We start from the raw sequence: 20,624 nt of genomic DNA on the forward strand, positions 1-20,624 counted from the left end.
CTAAAAGAGTAGTTAAGCTCTGGATGCCAATGGAGGTTGTGGCACAGCCATCTTTGAAGGTTTTTAAGAACAGGGTGGCATCAGTGGCACGTGCACTCCCTGTTCAGGGAGGTTGCCCCCCTGCCCTGCCTCTTCTGACTGAGGATCTGCCCCGTTCTGCCCCTTCTGACCAAGGTTCTGCCCCCCACTCTGCCCCTGCCATCCTTCCCGCTCTTGCCATCTGGCCTGTCAGCGCAGCCCCTAATACCAGCTGGAGCCCAGAGAAGCCCCAAGCCCTGGCAGGCCCGCCAGTGTCTGGAGCAGCCAAGAACCCCAGCCAGCCCGCCGGTGCCCAGAGGAGTCCTATGCCCTGGCCAGGCAGCCGGGGCTGAGCCCTGAGCCTGGGCCACCCAGAGGAGCTCTGAGTCCCACCGGGGCTGTGACAGGGAACATTAGCAGAGGTTTGGGGAGGCTTACCCTCACCCAGCCTCCATTATCCGCCGCCCATGCAGGGTGGACAAACATCAGGGATGGTCAAGGTTTATTTGGTCCAGTGCAGGGGATTGGGTTTGATGACTTCTCAAGGTCCCTTTCAGCTCTACATTTCTATGAAAATACAGTCCCCCCCACCTTCTATATGTGTGACCTACAGTCTTGGCTTCTATATGTATCATGGTCATTTAGCTGTATCAATATGCATGTTCAAATTTAAGGGAGCCTAGCTTACCATGTGATCCAGAACTCTCTTTGTATACTCAAGTGAGAGGGAATTACGGGTCTAGATCTATGTGTGACAGTAGACAGCAAAATGTGCAAAGGCACCACAAACCAAGAATTTATGTTTGAAGATACCGTTTGTTAAGCTATTGGTTGAACATTGACTGTGTCCTAGGAGAAAATATATATGAAAACCTCCTCCCAGAGCCAGATCTGTAACTCAAATCTGCTGAGATATACAGGCATCAAGGAGACAATTGTCAGTCCTGTAAATATTTAGTTAATAAGGACCTATTCTACCACCTTTATGGTGAAGCCCCAATACTATTCCATTGATATCAATGGCATCACTCAATGTGGGTGAGGATGGCAGAAATGAGTCATAGATGAACAAAAGCTTTACTTTGGGGGTGTTTAATCAAAATAGATTTTATGTTTTAAGGAAATTCTAATTTCAATTAGATAGGAACTTGAGTCAGTTATTTCTTCAAATTAAAGGCCTGCTCTTCTGGGGGTCTGATGATTCCATTCTGAGGAAGCCAAGGGCATCAGGAGCTGGAAAGAGGGTGTTAAATAAGCATTAGTTGCATTTAACAATTAAAGTATGTTTACCAGTGCAGACATAATAAAATTAATAGTGAAATTAATAAACAGTGTCTCCCCAGTTACGTATATTACTTAGAGCAAGATGGTATATTTTAAAATAAGTTTTTACTAATATCAGAAAAAGACTTCAAATTCTTTTATTTTTTGGGAGATCTTCAGAACTAGTACCAATTAGGATAGCATCTTAATACAGTGTGAATTCTGAAATGCATGTATTTTAATAACCTGGTGCTCAGCAGAGCAATTACCTGAAAGATCTTGTTATAAACATCAACTGAAATAAACAAGTAACTGAAATCAACTATATGGTATCACTGAAGAAAATCTATTGACTAACTGTTTAAGGGGCTCACTAATAGGTCTACCAAAAATGAGAAGAAACAAATAGCGGCATTTATTTTTTATCTCTCTAGGGGACCTCTGAAGTGCCACCTGAATTAACTACACATTTATGATCAGATTATAAAGTGTGTGGGAACGACATACTCAGTTTTTTCCAATAAGAGAGAGATTTGACATAGCCTTTTATGACTCTGCTACTAATTACATATTTCCAATTTTTTCTCCCTTTTTAGTACCAAGTGCAATGCCTCAGAATGTCTCCTTGGAAGTGGTTAATTCAAGGGTAAGTCTGCAATATGTTCACCATCTCATTGTCAGAGTTCATATATATATTTGGTACATCTTGTATATACATGCCCTGTTTATGTGTAGATTTTACATAAGAGAAAATGTTCTAAAATCCACACAATGCTTTGTTTTATTCATCTCTTTATCCTTCCTTATTAGTTGAACTGACCATTTCAAATCCCTGTTTCTCTTTTGTGACAGTCATTTTGGTGGGCAATATATTTCTTTCCTTTCCACAGGCCAAAGTGTCCACCTGAGCTGGTTTAATTAAGACAACAACCTTCTTACAGTAACAGTCTAGATAAGAATGTGTATTAATTGCTGATGAATGAGACTTTGTAATCTTGTTGTCGATTCTAACAAACAAAGAGAGAATTTCTCCTTCCAATGCTTTTAATGAGGCATCATTCTTGTAGCACTTGATTTTGCAGTCTGGAGTTTGACACAGTGCTGACTCTCCTGCATACAAAAGAGTTTCCCTATCACTAGAAAAGGAGTTCAGTTTGCGCTGGAAGCCACGAAAAGTTCTGTCCTCCTGAAGAACGTGACTTAGTCTCTCTCCTCAAAGCATATAATGAAACTCCTTATTTACAAATAGTACTCGCTGTATCACAAAACAAGTTTCACAACAATCCTGTGACTTAGATGTTGTTCACATTTTACAGCTGGGTGAACTGAGGCACAGAGAGGCTAGAAGACATGACCAATAAATCCGTAGCAAAGTGGGGAATAAATCCTAGACTTCTTTACAATCGAGTCTTCTGCCTTTGGAGTTAATGTGCTTAAGAATGTGCTTCATTGTTAGCACTTTGTAACTGCTAAGTATTATTGTTATTACTCTGTAAATCTCAAAGCTTTTAACAAAGTAGGGTAATTGTTAATATTTTACAGACAAGGAAACTGTTAAGTGATTTGCCAAGGGCCATTCATCAGAACTGCCTAATTCCCTGTCTTATGCTCTGTTTGTTCTATCTCAACAAACAAAAACACATAGTTGACTCCCATTTAAAAAAAATTGAAAATGTAAATAGCTATTTATTATTGTCCCCTTAGCTTTTCAATACACAGTTAATTTTTTCTGTGATGTACATCTGTTTATGGTTTGCCAGTAAAATGTGTGGATGCAAAGAGGGCATACATATTTAACACCTGTGATCACAAATTTGGGTTAGATTTTTGCCAGTGGGAAACAGACAGTGTAGCTCTAACTTCATTAGAGCTATACCAATTTGTACCAGCTGAAAATGTGGATCACATAGTGTAATTGTATGTGTACAAGAGCTATCAGAATTCATAAGTACCTGTTTTTCACATAAGAAAATGCATGCTTTGAGTTCAATTCTGTTCTCCTTGAAGTCAGTGGGAAAACGTGCGTTGACGTCATTGGTGTAGCAGTGCCTTTGTGCACAATTACCCCTTTGCACATACACATACATACTTTCTGGACACAAATATTTCTGTACATAAGACAGTGGTTCTTGAAAATTAGCAGATTGAAAAAACATGTTCCAATTCAGTCATAAGCAACCAATTTTAGCTAAGCTAGTTTATCTGAATGATTGCTTCTGTGATAGAGACATCTAAACTGCTGGAAGCAGTGTAAAGGTTTTTGGACAAATGTGCTAGAAATAAAAATAATTTAAAAAATCATTGTGTGTGATGAGGCATATAGGACCCACACTGGCAAGGAGGAGGTTAATGAGGACCTGTGGTCCCAATTAGCCCTGCCCTGCTACACCTGCAGCAGATGTCAGGTGTGGAGATAGGAATTAAAATGAGAAGAGCAAGTTGAATTGGGGGCTGCCCAGGAAGGAGAGCAGAGCTCTGCTTCTCTCTCTAGGAGAGAAGTCTGGTTACAGCCAGGAGACTGAGACAGCTTGCTGTAGTACAAGCCTCCTGGTGGATGGAATGACCGGGCCCTGAGAGACTGACCAAAGGACTGGTTGTTTGAAGCCAGGACCTAAATAGGGTAGGGTCCTGCCAAAGACTCTTTGGATGACCCTATTTTGGTTTCTTGGTTTGTCTTTTATTTGTGGATATTAATACTCTGGAAGGGGTGGGGACTGAAGAATGCATTAGCCAGAAGGTCTATACACCACTGCATTGGACATCACGAAAGGTGGCACCTGACCCATGGCACCTGGTGGGCCATGAGGGGGCGTACGGTGGAGGTGAGCGCTATCACAGTGTGCAATACCAATATCTGGTTGTAAATGTAAGTAAGCATTCTATTCTGAATAGATTCTTGTACTACCCTCATTACCATAGTATCTGAGTACTTTCCACTAGTGCAGTAAGTGATGAGTCTAACATCTGTCATGTGAGGTTCATTTCTTTTTCATACCCCCACAGGGAAATTGTGTGTATAGTCTAGTGCTTTGGCAGTTGTTTTCGTCTCTTAAATAAATATTAGGGCTGTCAAGCAGTTAACAAAATTAATAAAAAATTAATCACGATTAATTAAAAACTAAAAATAATATACACTTTTATTTCAATTACAACACAGAATATATATGAAAATGTAGAAAAAATCCAAAATGTTTAATACATTTTTATTGGTATTCTATTGTTTAACAGTGTGATTTAAACTGTGATTAATCGCAATTAGTTTTTTAATTGTGATTAATTTTTTTGAGTTAATAGTGTGAGTTAACTGTGATTGATCGACAGCCCTAATAAATATGTATTATCTGCTGCTCTGTTGATTGTATTAGAAAAGCAGGTCAAAGAAGTGCGTCTTGCACTTTGAGCAGAGGGGTGTGATGTTTGTGATGGTTCTAAGTTCCTGTTGGAGTTTGTTCCACAGTCTGGAAACAGCCTTTCAGAAAAACTCTGTCACCTGAACAGATGAGTTTTGTCCTAATGGTATGAAATTCCACTGTGCATGAGAAGCCAGAGCTGGTCAAAAATTTGCCAGCAGAACAGTTTCCCATCAAAAAAATACTGATCAGATAAAATTGAAACATTTAATGGGAACATTGATTTTTGTCTCTTTTTTTCTGGGAATTATCAAAATGTTTCATTTTAATAAAATCTAAATGTTTTGCATTGGTAAGGTTGACTTGGATTTTATTGTTTCAACTTTTACATTATATGAAAATAACACAGATGTCAAAATAATAAAGTGGAAATGGAACTTTTCCATCTTATTGAATCCAAATATTTGGATAAGGTCAAAATGAAATAATGGAATATTTGGAATAGTTTGTTCCATGAAAAATTTTGACATTTCACCTTTACTAAGTGGTTGGAGATGATACCCATTTTGAAATCATGGACAGAAATTCAGGACAGAAATTCAGAATTTCAACCATCTCCTAATGGGCGTTCTTTAATCTTATCCTTTCAATGTGTACATGAGATGATAGCACATATTAGACTGACTTAAATTTAACCTTCAGGAAATGAATGGATCTTTACACAAGCATTAATACCAGCTGATGCCAACCACTTATTATCTCATAAAAACAATCACTGTACATGCTCCAATAGAAATCGCAATAAGAAGCCATGCTAGTTTACTAAGACAAAGCAGACCCACAGGCAGTGAATAAAATCACTGATCAATTTTACAAAACCCAGCTCTTGCTCAGATATATTAAGGTTGTCAATTGAAAAGTTGTAACTGAGCAACAGAGTTAATCAAATGCAGAAAAAAAATGGTGGAGGCAAGGGGAGAAAGCGATCTGTAAAACATCTTAAGTAGTGATTTTTTTCATTCGAGATTCAGCCAACAGCACTGTTAGTGCAGCTGAGGTGAACAATTGAAAGGTAATCCCAAATCATAAATGACCATCAAAGGAAACAATCACTTAGAAGACAGAGAGGCAACCGTTGGGAAAAACTCTCATCAGGAAATTATGTTCAACACAGATGGCTTCCACTGTTTCTATGTCCTGTGTAGGACTATTTCCATCTTGCTAATTTTATGAATATTGTTGCCATCTTTTCCTCCACAATGGCACAAATGTCAATTAAATCCAAGAGATCACTAAGGGCTAATCTACATGGCCAGTTACTGTGCAACAGCTTGCCACACAGTAACTTGCTGTGTAGACAAGCCTTTAGTGTTTGTCTACACTTCACTCAGAGGTGTGATTGCAGCATGTGTAGACATACCTGAGCTCGCTTTGATCTAGCTAGCTCAATTAAAAATAGCAGCAAAGCTATTTTGGTCACATGAGTTCATACCCAGGGTCCCTTGTGGGCTTATAAAGCCTGTGCTGCTACCCCTCGTTGCCGTGACTTCACTTACATTGTTGTTGTTCGAGCTAGTTAGATCAAAGCTAGCTTAGATATATGTGTGCTGCAGTCACACCTCTGATTGCAGTGTAGTCATACCCTTTGTTGAAGTTGGTTAATACTGTCTCCTTCATTTGATATTTTATATGTTTGGTATTAATTCTGTTAGCATTTTATTATGTTAGCAATGTACTATTTTATTATGCTGTGTGTTTGAGAGGTTCTTTTCCCCTGTTTTATTGGAGCAACATAAATTTTTCTTTGGTAACTCATTGCAATAGGAAGTCCATTTAGACCCTCAAGTTGACACTTCAGGGCATTAAAAGAAATGTACACACATACTTTATCAATTTCAGCAGCCATCAGACATAATGGAAAAGTGTCCATCTGTGAAATCTGTATTTACAGGTAGTCTCGTAGAACATGCCCTTCAGACATTTCCTTTTGCACCACTGACACTTAAGCAACAAGTTAAATCAAAAGCTCATTACAAAAGATGAACTTATTGCTTTGGAAACACGTCTACAATCTCATGTTAATTATGAACTTAAATTTCACTCATGCTGATCTCCGTTTTCCATCTCTTGTTTTCTTGAATGCAAATGTGTATTTTTAAAAAGTGCTACCCTCTACTTTTTAAACCCTTCTACATGTAGTACCCAAGGGCAATGGTGTATAGAAATATCTCATTCCAAATCTTTGTGTGTATCTTTGACTTATTCTCAAGACACATATGTCACAGAGCAGCTGGTAATCTTTAGTGACCTTATGTAGTGATCATTCAGTGTTAAGACATTTAAAAAAATAGGAAAATATGCTGTAGGAAATAATGCTGCACAGCAATGGGGACAGACTAAGTCCATTTTAAAGTTCTTTTTGTTTGTTCATATAGTAATAATATTTATGTTTCTATTGCTAAAGGATAGAGCCTTTTATCTCTAGGTTTTCTATATCTGTCATAATCAGAAGGTGCTACTGTAGTTCTGATTCACAAAGCATTTAAGCATAAAGCTTCAATGGGATGTTAAAATATACTTCAAGTTAAGTACATATTTAAATGATCTGTTAAATGGGGATGGATTTATGCACATGCTGAAGTGCTTTGCTGAATCATGGCCTACAGGACTGCTGTGCTGTAGCCCATGCAAAACAAATGTATCTTAGTTCTTTTCATGGTGGCCAAGTTTCGATATCACAGAACCAAATGGTCGGTAACATGCACACATTTTGGCAATCTGAAGACACTGAAGGCAAAGGATTGAATGCTGGGTATGGAATCTGAACTGTCCTCCCACTATGTCAAGGTTGAGGCACGTTGGCAAGGAAGTGTGGGAAATATTCTAGAGACAGGCCCTGAAGTGTTCTTCTGTTAATAGGGAATTTCTGTTTCCTAGAGCTATCAATATGGCACCATTCATGAGCAATCCATTCAAAAAGAGTGATTCCAAGAGTGTGTTTATTGGTCCCAAAGTGAATTGGTCCCAAAGTGAATTTCTGAAACATTTCATGTTTGTCCATCATTAAAGCCCTCAACCTATAGAAAGTACATTGGTACACATGTATATCTACACATGAGCACTGTTTGAAAAAGCTGGAATAGATTTCTAAATGTGGGTTGTTTTTTGAAGAACAATCTTAATACAGTAAAAAGAAAAGTAAATTCACTAAATCTAGAGAAACAAAGTTAATCAAGTAGAAGAACTGGCTTCATGGACTGTGTTTAAAATGCCTTTGTTTATAGCTAAGAAATACGATTCTTGTGGCATTTGTTGCCAAGACATAATTTAATTCCCAATTTCACATTGAACTTTACATTATTTACCAGTCTAGTGAAAGTCTGGATGAGGTTTGTAATGTTTTTCTCTTATCTCTTCGGTTTTGCAATGATCTAAAATATAACACTTCTACGCTCTGTCAGCTTTTGTCCTGATCATTCTTTCTTTTCGTCTAACCTGACAGTAGTCACTGAGCATTAGTTCAGTTAAACACTTCCACTTCACAAATTGCTTAAATAAAAAAAAAGTAGCTGAACTTTATTCTAGCACAGTTCCCAAATTGTATTTAAATATTGCACAGGGCAACTATGCTTCATAATGCAACCTTGTCTAATACAATAACCTGCTCCGACACTTCCCATACCTGTTTAAACTTCATGTTGAGTTTAATAAGATTTCTGGCTTCATAATATTTTTCCTCAGTGGTGGGAGATGTAAGAATTTAATTACATAGAAGATTTTGGAAGTATTATTATTATTAACATTTATATTTTGGTTGTGTCTAGAGGCCTCAGTCAGATCAGGGTTCAATTTTGCTAGGTACTGAACAGTAATAAACAGTCCCTGCCTCTAAAGAGCTTTCAATCTAAAATCCAAGATATTGCAGGGGGATGAGATAAGCAAGTGGCTAAGGGTTATTGGAAGACAGAGTAACAAAAATCATTGAATGTCTTATCGGAGACTAGATGAGCGGTGTGTGGCAATTCATAGCCAATCAGTAGCAGTAATCACAACTGCCTGTATTTCTTTACACATAATACTTGACTGTTCCAGATCTTCTTTTTCTACTAATGTGTGTTCCATTGTTGTATCCCAGCATTACAAAAAAATAAGCATTATTAGTATTTGTGCGTGTATTTCCATTCAGTTTAACTTCTACATGGGCTCAAATTCAGCCCTCAGAGCTGTGCATGGCAGCTCTTTCAGTCAGTGGGAGCTAGCATGCGTCCTAGAACAGTGTTTGACCATAAAGTTATATACAACTCTGTGCTTTTTCATATTTGCTGACAAAATTGGAAATCTTGGGGAAGAAAACAAAACCTGTGGAATTCGTAATGCCACTTCAGCAGGATGATCCACCTACACAAATGTGCCATGTGCCAAGAAAGTAAATTTAAAAGCAAGTTACTTGGTATAAAAGTGTGTTTAGCTATTCTTGTGGGAGAGAATATGTGTGAAATTCTTTACATAACTCTAGCTCTGGGTAAAAACTATAAGAAATTCTTCTTTTGGAGAGAGAAAGAGACCTGTCTTGGATCTAAACACTTCAGAATTCCAGTCTGATTTCTTTGACAGACCAGCCGCTATTTTAGCTGAGAGGCAATAGCCATTAAGTTGATATTTTTCCAATTTTGTTTTTAAAATGGAAAGGACTTTACTCTCAACAGAGCCCTTCTCTGTGAGGGGAAATTCTTCGGTCTGTTTCTAGTTTTTGTGTTTTGATTTTTGTTATAATGGAGCTTTTTTTAATACAATACAGGCTTTGCATTTTTCTCTGATGCACAGAAACTTTGATGCCTGTTAGTATATTGGCAGTTTTAAAGCCACTAAAGTATGTAGTAGTTATATTATATTTCAATGTCTACATTTTCTGTGTGGTACTTTAAAAGACCTGTATGAAAGGAGCATCGAGGATTTGTACAGCAAACATAGAGGCATGTTTCCCATTCTTCTCTGTCAAATCCCTCCTTAAAATTCTCCTTTGCTGTGATACCTACAAAAAAAATTGACAAAAAGCTGGTGTGCTGAGACCACTGCATATTATGCTCACCACCAGTATTGTCTCATTTTTCCCTTTTACTCCCCCACCAGTCTGCCTGTATCCATCTGTTGTCTCTTGCTTTTTACTTGGATTGTAAGCTCTTTGGGGGAGGGGCTGTCTTTTTTTCTCTAGTTGTACAGTACCTAGCACAATGGAGGTCCTGGCCTATGACTGGGTTTCCTAGTCTCTACAATATTACTATTAATAATTATCATCCACAAGTTGTTGCACTGAAGTGAATGGGACTGCTTGTGAAGTAAGGCACTGCACAATATAGTTAAGGGTCTTCGAACCGGGAATGTAATAATTCCTCCTAATCAAAGATGAGATAAAAGGTAACAGGCCTGATTCTTCTCTTATTCTGATGTAAATCAGAAGAAACTCCACTGAAGTCAATGTAATGCCAGTTTTATACTGATGTAACTGAGAGCAGAATCAGACCCAGCCATGCTTAGGGTGAAGTATTTACAATGGTAAGACCCACAAATGATCCATCAAAGACTTATCACCAAGGCATAGTGTGACTTCACCAGGGGCTACTTATGGTAATAAGTACTCTATCAAGTACTGTTTGCAGAATGTTACCCCAAATAAAACTCACACAGTTAATACAATGAGAAAAGATATGAGTTGTTTAACTGTATATGAAAAGTTCAGAAGAATGTTCTTCAATATGATCATCCTCATCAATTTAAATTAAGACATAAGATTCTTGTTGCAGCCATGCTGAAGGCAGTGGTGGCTCCAGGCACCAATGCTCCAAGCGCGTGCCTGGGGCGGCAAGCCGTGGGGGGCGCCCTGCCGGTTGTTGTGAGGGCGGCAGTCAGGCAGCCTTCAGCGGCTTGCCTGCGGGAGGTCCGCCAGTCCCATGGATTCGGCGGCAATTTGGCGGCGGGTACACCGAAGCCGCAGGACTGGCGGACCTCCCGCAGGCATGCCGCCAAAGGCAGCCTGCCTGCCGTGCTTGGGGCGGAAAAAAAGCTAGAACCGCCCCTGGCTGAAGGAGACAATGGCTAAACATGACTGGCAGAAACAGACGATGATAATGGAATACCCTTTTGAATGTATTATTTGCAACACTGTTGAATATTCTCTTTTACTTCACAGTAGTAATAATTATAACACTTAACACTCAATGAGTCCCACTCTCCCCTGCTTTGTGCCTGGTGCGGTCATTTACACCTTGGGCAAAGTCGAAGTTAAATGCTACCAAATCTGAAATATCTACATAAACTGGTGATAGCATCTTACAGTCACTTTGTCCTTAGTTTGCAAAGGTTTAAATGGTTACATAAGGAGCAAAATAGTGGATAATCAGGTCCACTGCCTTTAGCAAATTACTTTACTTTCACCACCAGCCGTACATTTGTGGCTTCATGATTTGCCTCCCACTCATACGACTCTGAGAGCTGGTCAAAACTGCAAAATGTTCATGTGTTTGAACACAATTATCAAGAATCAAGTTAGTTAATATGATTTTGACCATGACTTTGTAGTCAGGGTAGACCTGAGCAAATCACATTCAGCAGTGTGCCAGCTAATCATGATTAAACCTGAGGACGTAAAGGTTCCATCATGGTTGTCTGGCACAATGTTGAGCTTGACTTTGATCAACCTAGGGAAGGACAAATTGTAGTAAGCATCATGCCTGCTAACTTGATTCTTAACCATGTTCAATCATGGTAACATTTTGTCATGAAAAAGAGCCCTTAGGGTGATGGGCACTATTAAAAAAAACAACAACAAAAAACCTACAGTACAGATAGTTCAAAAATATCAGTTGGGAAACCAAACTTTTTGTTTAAAAAAAAATTCACATGAAAGTTTATGTTGCTTCTCTTTCCCTTTCTACTCCTTTGTCTAATTTAAAATCCAATTCCGCAGCTTTTATTAACCCTGAGTGCTATTTACTGATGTGGGTAGCTCCTTTGTAAAGCACCGACCACCTCTGTTGTTTTGTATAAATAATAACAAATATTAATTGAAGCCTCGCAACGCTGCTCAGAGATTGGCGAGTGGTATTGGTATCCCCATTTTACAGAAGGGTTAGAGGACTTTCCCATCGTCACAATGAGTGACAAACCTGGAAACAGGACCCATGAGTCCTAATGCACAGTAAGTTCATGTTGCTTCTGCTTCAACAATGATGCCAGCATTGTTGCACCATTAGCCTGCTTCTTTCACAAATGTCTCTGTGCCTGTTTTCACGCCACCCACTTTGTGTGGAATTCTTGTCCTCCAGGCCAGTGCCCTCCCTTTGTTCATATCATTTCCATGCAACTGTGGCTGTCATCATTTTTAAACACTGTAACTCTAAAATGCTACTGCGCTTTTTCTCTGTTTCTGATTTTGCTCCTGGAATTAATTTCTGCTACTTAGATGGACGCAGACATCAGAAGCCATGCCGTGGGACACAATGTGACAGACATGAGACACAGAGGAGCCAGATGTGACCAGTGGAAAAAATATTTTTTTTCATTGCTTGGCATCTGGGTCTGGCGACTGCTCTGTACTGAAGGGAAATTATATACTGTAGCAGAGTAAAGGGATCAACGGGTCTGTCACAACACATTTAGTTCAACTGTTTAAAATTACTTTCCTATGAAATCTGTATTAAAATATCATGTAAATACATCCCAGACCATTCTTACAATATTGACATATTAGGCCACACAGCCTGTTTTAACTCCACTTAAAGCACCAAGGAATTGCTTATGGTGGTTCAGCATTGTATTCCACTGGTTACCATGATGGGGGGGAGGTCATGTCCTTGCCCTGAATCTGCATATATCATACTTGCTCCTCCCGTCTGGCCATCTGCATGCATTCTGCGACCTGATGTTGGACCAGAAGTAGCATGTGCACCTCCACCACTAGCTGTCTACAAGGCCAGCCGAACCCAGGCAATGGGGCAGGTTCTATACTATTCTTTTATATTCTATTTTGGTTCTTACACTGAGCTCATCACTGTAGTATCTGAACACCTCCCAGTAGAGCAGTGGTCCTCAAAGTGTGGGGTGTGCCCCCTTATGGGGGCGCGGAGGAACATCCAGGGAGGGCATGGTGGGCCCAGATCAGCCCCCAGGGCGGTAGGGAGGGAGTGCCACCCAGCCCCGCTCTGCCCCCAGTTCTGCTCCGGCACCAGTCCTAGCTGCCCACACACTAAAAGTCCAGTTACCTGCAGTAACTGGCCTCCACCACCAGGGGGTGAGAAGACCAGCAGCCGCTGCTGGAGCCTCGAGGAGCACTCAGGGAGAACTCCAGTGAGAGAGGTACCAGTGGCTCCCCTGTCCTGCCCCAAGCGCGGCTCACCCTCCCCTGTCCTGCTCCACTCCCCCCCCCCGCCCCAGCTCCTGGGCGGGTGGGGGAGGAACATTGACCAGGTAAGGAGAGGCATGATTGAAAAAGTTTGGGGACCACTGCAGTAGAGCATTAAGCAATTATGATAATTCCTTGCATTTACACTGCACACTTACTTCATGTGAGGATCACAAAGCACTGACCAGCTATTAAGGCCTGAACTTGCCAGATGCTGACTGCCCTTCACATACATTGACTTGAGAGGGAGCGGAGGGTGCTTAGGATCAGGAACTAATTAGAATTCAGTCACATCACCCTTGTCAAGTAGCTACCCTAAGGAGTGATAACCCCCATTTTGCAGATGGGCAAGTCGAGGTCTGGTGGGACAGCTATGTTGGTTAGGAATGTAAAAAAAAAATCACACTCCTAACCAATGCAGCTATGCCAGCAAAAGCGCCAGTGTAAATATAATAATTCGGGGGGGAGGGGAGGGGAGGGGAGAGGAGGGGGAAGTCCCTTTGCCAGTATAGCTTATTTTGTAACTGGTATCTATTTTGCCTATATGAGCTGTGTCTCCAGTAGAAGGGTTTGTCTAAGGCACTCAAGTCAGTGGAAACTTGTGGGAGCTCTTTACTGTTGAAAATCAAGTCACCAATTTAAGTGATTAGCTTCAGTCACCTCAGTTGATGTTCTCCTGTGCTTCTACAATATGGTGTTTTTACACCAAAGATGTAGGAATATTAGAGTAGGTAGTTAGGCTGGAATTTAGCACAGTATTTGCTTTGGTGTGTGTCTGACTCATTTAATTAACTGATGTTTCTAAAACACTTGACAAGCTGGGAAGAGCTACATAAATGCAAAGTAATATTCTTAGTAGAAACAAGTTCTAAAGGTGAGCTGCTTTTTTTAAAACTGAGACTGGAGGAACGATAAAATGTTTTCTCCAGTCTTGCAGAATGAAGAACAATCAGAGGGTAAAAAAAAAAGGGAAATAGTTTTTGCAAACGTTCAAAATATTCAGCCGATTTTTGACCCATGATGACATGAATAAACTTTAATGAGATCCAGGGGCAAATATAAAACGTATTGTAAAATAGTCAAGTGAATATTTTAAAAAACAAAAAAGTGAAAACAATGATTGTCACCACTATTTAGAGAAGAGACCTCTAGGATATGTGTTTAACCTTTAAATATATTGCTTATGAAGAGGACTGCAACACAGGAGCTCTTTAACCTTTAAACCTATTACTTATGGGGAAGAACAGCAATGAACACTGAGCTTAACCTTTAAAAAGGAGAAATTTGCTGATAGCCTGTAAGTCAACATATCTTTTGTTTCTCACTTTTAATTATACACTTTCCCTGAAACTAAAACCACTTGTGGGTCATGTTCATGGTAAATATTCTTTACACTTATCCCACCGAAAAAGTTTCAGTAGCGGGATGGCATTATTATACTGTGTTTCAAATATTTTGTTCTAATTCTGTTAATGGGTTTTCTAGCTATTTATATGGGTTTAGTTTCTTTAGCTTTAGTTTTAGGTTTTAAGTGTATTTTCTAAATCTATTTAGTTAGTACCTCACTGTCACCCATGCACACATGTCCTCCAAGGTTATGGTGCCATTTAACTAAAAAGCCAAGTAGTTTAATTATATAACACATCAAATGAAGACTGAAGCATTTTTAACAAGAACATTTAATATATTGAGCTTAGAAATACCATTTCTCTTGTCCAAATTCTAACTGTTTTGCCAATGGCCTGGTGCCAAAAAGGGAGTATGGAAAAATACATGTTAAATCTGTCATGTTTCATATCTGGAAGGCACATCAGATAATGGCTTCCTCTAACTATAACTGAGTGCTGTATCATTAGGCAACTCAGCATCAACATTCAAAAAGTATTGAATTAATGTTTTGACAACTGCCAGTGTCCCCCAAGGACTTTGAATTGTTAGGTATGTGGTTCAGCGTCTAATATTATTTTGGTAATTCCTTGCCCATAGACTTCTGAATATCCTTCAAATGGGCAGTTTTGATTCAAGTTGTTTATAAGGAGATTACACTATATCCGTATATTGCATTTATAGATCCAACTAAGAATGATGATATCAAGAAAGCATTGTACCATCTAAAAGAATTATCAATACCTAAGAATCTCATTAACAGAAGATAGATGATAATGATTATACTGACCCTTCGAAATGGATCTTGAGTTGATAGTCATACAATAGCCTCTGAAATTTCTTCTTGGATATCTTGAATCATAGAGATTTTATGCTGAAGGCATCTGTTACACCTGTGCAGGCTTTGGAAAAGGTAGTTTGTAAAGAAGTTATCAGAGACATTGCCAAAATCTCTCTATTTTAAGTCACTCATCTAACCTAACACCTATGTTTGGTGGTTCAGAGGATCTCCTTTAAACATAAGAAATACAGAGTGATTGTTTCAGTCCAAGTGGATGTACTTATTTGCTTGAGCTACATATAATAATCTGGGATTTTGGAATGCATTATAGTGATGAAAGATTAGGAGCTAGCCTTTAGGTTTGGATAATAGTAATACAATGCATCAAACCCAAGAATCTCAAAGCATTGTTACAAAGCTGAGTATTACTATTATCCCCTTTTTACATGGGGTAAACTGAGGCACAGAGGTTGATTGGTTCCCCTGAGGTTACACAATGACCAAGAGGCAGAGTGGGGGGGGAAACAACCCTGCGGTATTGACTCCAACTTCCTTTCACTAACCACCAGACTACACTGCCTTCTATCTGAGGCAAACATTTGAATGCCGGAGATAGTTCAACTTCTTGTCTTTGCAAAACTTGCCTGCAAACCTTCCCAAAAGATGTTTTTTGTGAGCATTCCATTACTTTCTGTTTTCATTCAGAGCAGAAGTTAGTTCAGAGGCACAAAAAGGAAAACATATTAAAACTAAGTCTGCAAAATATCTCAGAACTTTCAAAAACGTTTCATTCAGATTTGGTTCTAGAAATGGACAAACATTTGGAAATGGGGTGGTAGTTTTATTTTGTCTAATTTCCTCTTTTGTCCTCTCCTTTGCTGAGAATCATGGTGCACTGCAGAGCAGTCAACAGTCTGTAGCAAACTGGGAATTACAAGAGATTATGTATTCCCCAATTTTTCTATCTCGTATAGAGATGCAACTTGGGGGTCAAGTCTGAAGGATAAAACATATTTCATTTAGATAATAAACCTGACTGAAAATAAACAAGACTGAGAATAAACAACCCCCTTAATCAAAATCAGTCTCCGAGCTAGTCAAGGCATTTATGCCATGGAAAATAGCCACAGAATACTTTTCAGTGTCAGTTATGTACCAGCAAAGAATAATCATGTAGCTGATGTATTGTCTAATTTCCAGTTCCAAAGGTTCCATGTGCTGGCATCAGAAATGGGCACAGAGCCCACAGCTGTTCCTAACTCATTGCAGACAGAACTATTGGAATCTTGGAGGGTTCTGTTCTTAAGTTGTCTGTGAACTGAGTCTTCTTGGGCCCATTAGCAATATCTGGCAGCAAATCAGCCTCTTGTTGATTTTCTTGGATGTAAGGAACCTGATTCTCCACTGCCTTGAATGTAGTGTCGTCCTTAAGAAATGTGCAAAGTCAGTTTAGAATGCTGCCATTGATGTAAATAAATGGAAAGCTCTTAGAAGATAGTATTTTAAACCAGGGTAAATGATTTTTTTAGTAAAAGTATTTTACACTTTGCACAGGTGTAAATGACTCCACAAGATGCAGGGCCATGGAGAATTAGGCCCAAGACTTCTACAAAGAAGCAGTGCTTCTAAGAAGAATGCCCACTCCTTCTTGACATAATTATCTTCTGCAGTTGCCCCTCTGCCCAAGCTTGAGATCCTCCTTCTTATCTATTTTTGTTTTCCAGGGAGCTGCCTCCCTCCGACTCCTTACTCTTGGTATCTGGTGGACTCCTCTTGCATCCTCTAAACCTTGATTGAGACACTGCATGGCTACTTCTTCCTTATCTGGAAGAGCATTCTTTGAAGGTGACTACCCTGTTCCATATAGTGCAGCAGGAACTGGGAAACTCAATTGCATAAGCTTAGGAGAAAAGTTGTCCCATAAACCTTAGTGTTGGAGCTAATGAACCCTTGGAAGATCACTAGCAACTGCATGCTAGGAAAGGTGAGGCTTTCCCCACTGTATTAAATTCATATATTCTGTGGCTCAGCACAGAGAGGGATGAGTTCCACTGAACAACAAGTTGCATATTTCTCTTGGACGGCGGAATCTTGATACAACCATCTGAGGTCCCCAGAAACTCAGACCTCAGAGAAGCCCCCACTGTTGTAAGGTCACCACCAGACTCTCCAAAGCTAAAAGCATGAGCCTCTAGAGTTTGAGCTAAAGAGCCAAGTCCCTTAGCTGTCAGCTTTAACAGGCTAATATCCTCTGTGGGTTAGACATGGGTGCGCAGGGCATGTAACACACAACGAACAGTGGGTTACTCTTACACTCCACTATTCCCTTTTTCTTCATTCTTTGCAAAGGGGGAAAAATGCATTTGACCTGCCACATTTTCCTTGGGCAAGTCAGTGGTGACTTTCTACTAAATCTGAAATTCACACAGTAACTGAAACTCTCAAGCCTTGAACAGGGGCCTTCCCTATTTTGCACTAGTGTATAAAACTGGCATGTTCCATAATTCAGCCAGCTAGTGCTTGGAAGACAATGGGTCTGGAAAGGGGAAAACAGAAGAAAATGATAAGATTACAGGGGAGGTAAACCAGTGAAGTATCAGCAGAGGGAAAGCTGCTGTGCTGCCATTCAGCAGTTCCCACACTTTATTGTTTCAATTATCACCTTCTTAAAAATTGTTGTGAAGTGAATGAATTGGAACAGCAAGCTTATGTACCACCAGGGGTAAACATGTCACAGTTTGGACACCCCTTGGGAATGCATTAAATCACGTATATGTTTTTAATAAATTATTTACTATATTTTTGTATCTTCCTGCATGAAATGCATTAATTATGCTATGTTTCTAGTTACTAAGCAGGCTTTTCAAGGTTGTGCTTATTTATTTTGGTCATTTAATGGCACTGAAGGCGCCCCAGACATACATCAGGGTATGTTTTTTTGCTTTTTAGTCTTTGGTGTCCACCTTCTCAAAGCCTGCTTTGCATTCCCAGGCATTTAACTGCACTATGGACAACATAGCCATCTCTTTTAATGGATTTGGTCATCTGACTCCTCAAGCTTACTCTAAAGATTCTTTCTAAGCATCGTATTATATTTTTCACTACATTTTGCTGACTCTCTTACACCATTGTGTCACCCCTTTGCTACATTTATGAACAGGTGCTACACTCAGTGTCACTCTTACCCTTGTGTGTGGCTACTCTACCTCTGAATTCTGTAGAGGATTTGTGCAGTGCTGCAGGTCCTTAGTTTTTTGAATGTACTCCAGCAGCACTCAAGGAATTCACAACTGCCTTCTTATCACTTGTCTGTCAAAGTATCTTTATTCATTAACTTTTTAACTGCTGTGGAAATTATTCATTATGACATTATTCAGCTGGCCTTTATGGTCACTAGCTCACCTCTCCAAGTATTTCCAGTTATATTATGGTTACATATGAACCATTCAAGATTAGGTTTTGCTCTAAAAATGTACTGAAGTATTTAGACTCAAATTGATTTCAGTGGGTTATGGATTGAGCTCCGTAAGAGGCTCTATATGAGACAGGATACAAACAAACAAGCTGCGGAGACCTCTGAAGTCAGAGGGTGCCTTACTGTTAATTTCAATAGGCTTTAGATCAGGCCATATGTGCTAATCTATATTTTAGAGGATTTTACCCTATGAACCACATTGGGGCCTGATACTCCTCAGTGTTACTCGATTGTTATTCTGAAATTCAGTACAGTCACATTGGTTAAAAAATGGTGTAGTGCTATGGAGGATGAGACACTTCTGGTTTAGGCATAGGTTGAATTCTGAGATTCATATTGTCCTGATGTAACTCCTGTTAAAGGCAGTAGAAATATTCCCACTAATTTATGTGGGTGCTGGATTGGGTCCTCTGAGACAAGACTTTGCTTGGAAACTGTTGGAAATGAGGTGAAAGAGTTACACGAATACTGAAGTGGAATCAGTTGCCTCTCAAAAGTGGCTGCGGCTAAGGAAAACTTTAAATGAGCTGAAGTCTTTGAGCTGGGAAGCCATGATGGAGATGATGTCTCTGTTAAGAAAATATAATTGCTCAAATACAAACTATTTCAAGAATAAAAAATAAATGTACGGCCTGAAAAAAAAATTGCATGATCTCATTGTTATTATAAAATGTGGCAAAGGATTAAATTTGAATTGATAAGGAAAATGTTCTCATTGACAAGAAGATAAAGAGTTTTCAACTGATACAAAGTCAGCCAACTCTTTGATTAGTATGATTAAACCAGAGATCAAATTGAAACATAGTACATATTTATGGAGTCCTTGGTGGCTATTAACATGCTTCAATAGATATTGATCTTAATTGGAGATTTGTTCACTACTTATAAAATTCCTTTTCAACCTCTTCTTCCCCTCCTCCCCCACAAAACAAAAAAACAAAAAAAAAAACGAATTGCAGTAGTCCACAGACAGCTCAATCAGGATCAGGGCCCTGCTGTACTTGATGCTGAATAAACATGTGTAATGACATTGTTTGAACACACTAAAAAAATTCATATGACCGTCTAAGACTGCTTGTTATGCAGAGAACAACCGTGACATGTTTATTTGTTGTTTTTTGTAAACATCATGGTTGAAAAACCCTACCTTCAGAATTCAGGGAAGAGTGAGCTAACCATTGCAAGCTCTAATATATTTTTCTTCCAAATTCTTTCTGCTGAACTATACAAGAAACTACAAGGATTTTGTTTTGTTTAAGTCTAATCTCAAGTACTGTTGGAATACACTGTGACCTGCAATATTTAGCAACCCTGATGAGTTCTTGGAAAAAGACTTGTCTTCAAACAGCCTGAAGAAATCTTTGAATTTACAAAAGCTAAAAGTCCCGTCTCTGGAAATAAATTAGAGAGAATATGTTCAGCAAGAAAATAAAAATCTTCATGCATAAAAATCAGATGAGAAAAATATAACGTATCAGCCATCCATTTCCATTCTCCATGGCATTACAATATTTAGAGTTCTTCAAACTTTTCATTTTGTAGCTGAAAAAAATAAATGGGTTTATTGTTCTTATGTTTCTTTGCCCTGAGCCGTGGTTTTAGTTTTATTATAGAATCTTTTAAAAAGCCAATTGTTTAGTACTGCGGAAAAGAGGCAGATTGAAGCTCCTTCAGCTTGCTCAGACACCCTGCCAGTTGCCTCCTCACACATCCTGCCAGAGTGCCTCAGTCCTGATCGGTAGTGACCCCCTCTAGGACCTACAGAATAGTTTAGTCTCCATGCCCATCCCATTCTTGAGCTCTCAGACTACCAGAAAGGTGTTAATTGTGGCAGTATTTTTTTGTGTGTGCTGTGGATACCTGTCCATTGGGTGCAGATTGAAACACCGAACTCACTTCATCTGGGCAACTGATCAGCTGTTAGATAGTAGTTACATTTGAACATTACCGAAT

General features: G+C 39.3%; 1 protein-coding gene across 1 annotated transcript in view; it reads left to right on the forward strand.

Moving 5' to 3' along the window:
- The window catches only part of DCC (DCC netrin 1 receptor), a 923,941-nt gene that overhangs the window by 705,991 nt on the left and 197,326 nt on the right, over window positions 1-20,624 (forward strand). The window contains exon 12 of the mRNA XM_065406266.1: window positions 1,878-1,927. Within this exon, the coding sequence (XP_065262338.1) occupies window positions 1,878-1,927 (50 nt within the window). The remainder of the gene's footprint in view (window positions 1-1,877; window positions 1,928-20,624) is intronic.

The sequence above is a fragment of the Emys orbicularis genome, chromosome 6, assembly GCF_028017835.1.
Source record: "Emys orbicularis isolate rEmyOrb1 chromosome 6, rEmyOrb1.hap1, whole genome shotgun sequence".
Lineage (NCBI taxonomy): Eukaryota > Metazoa > Chordata > Testudines > Emydidae > Emys > Emys orbicularis.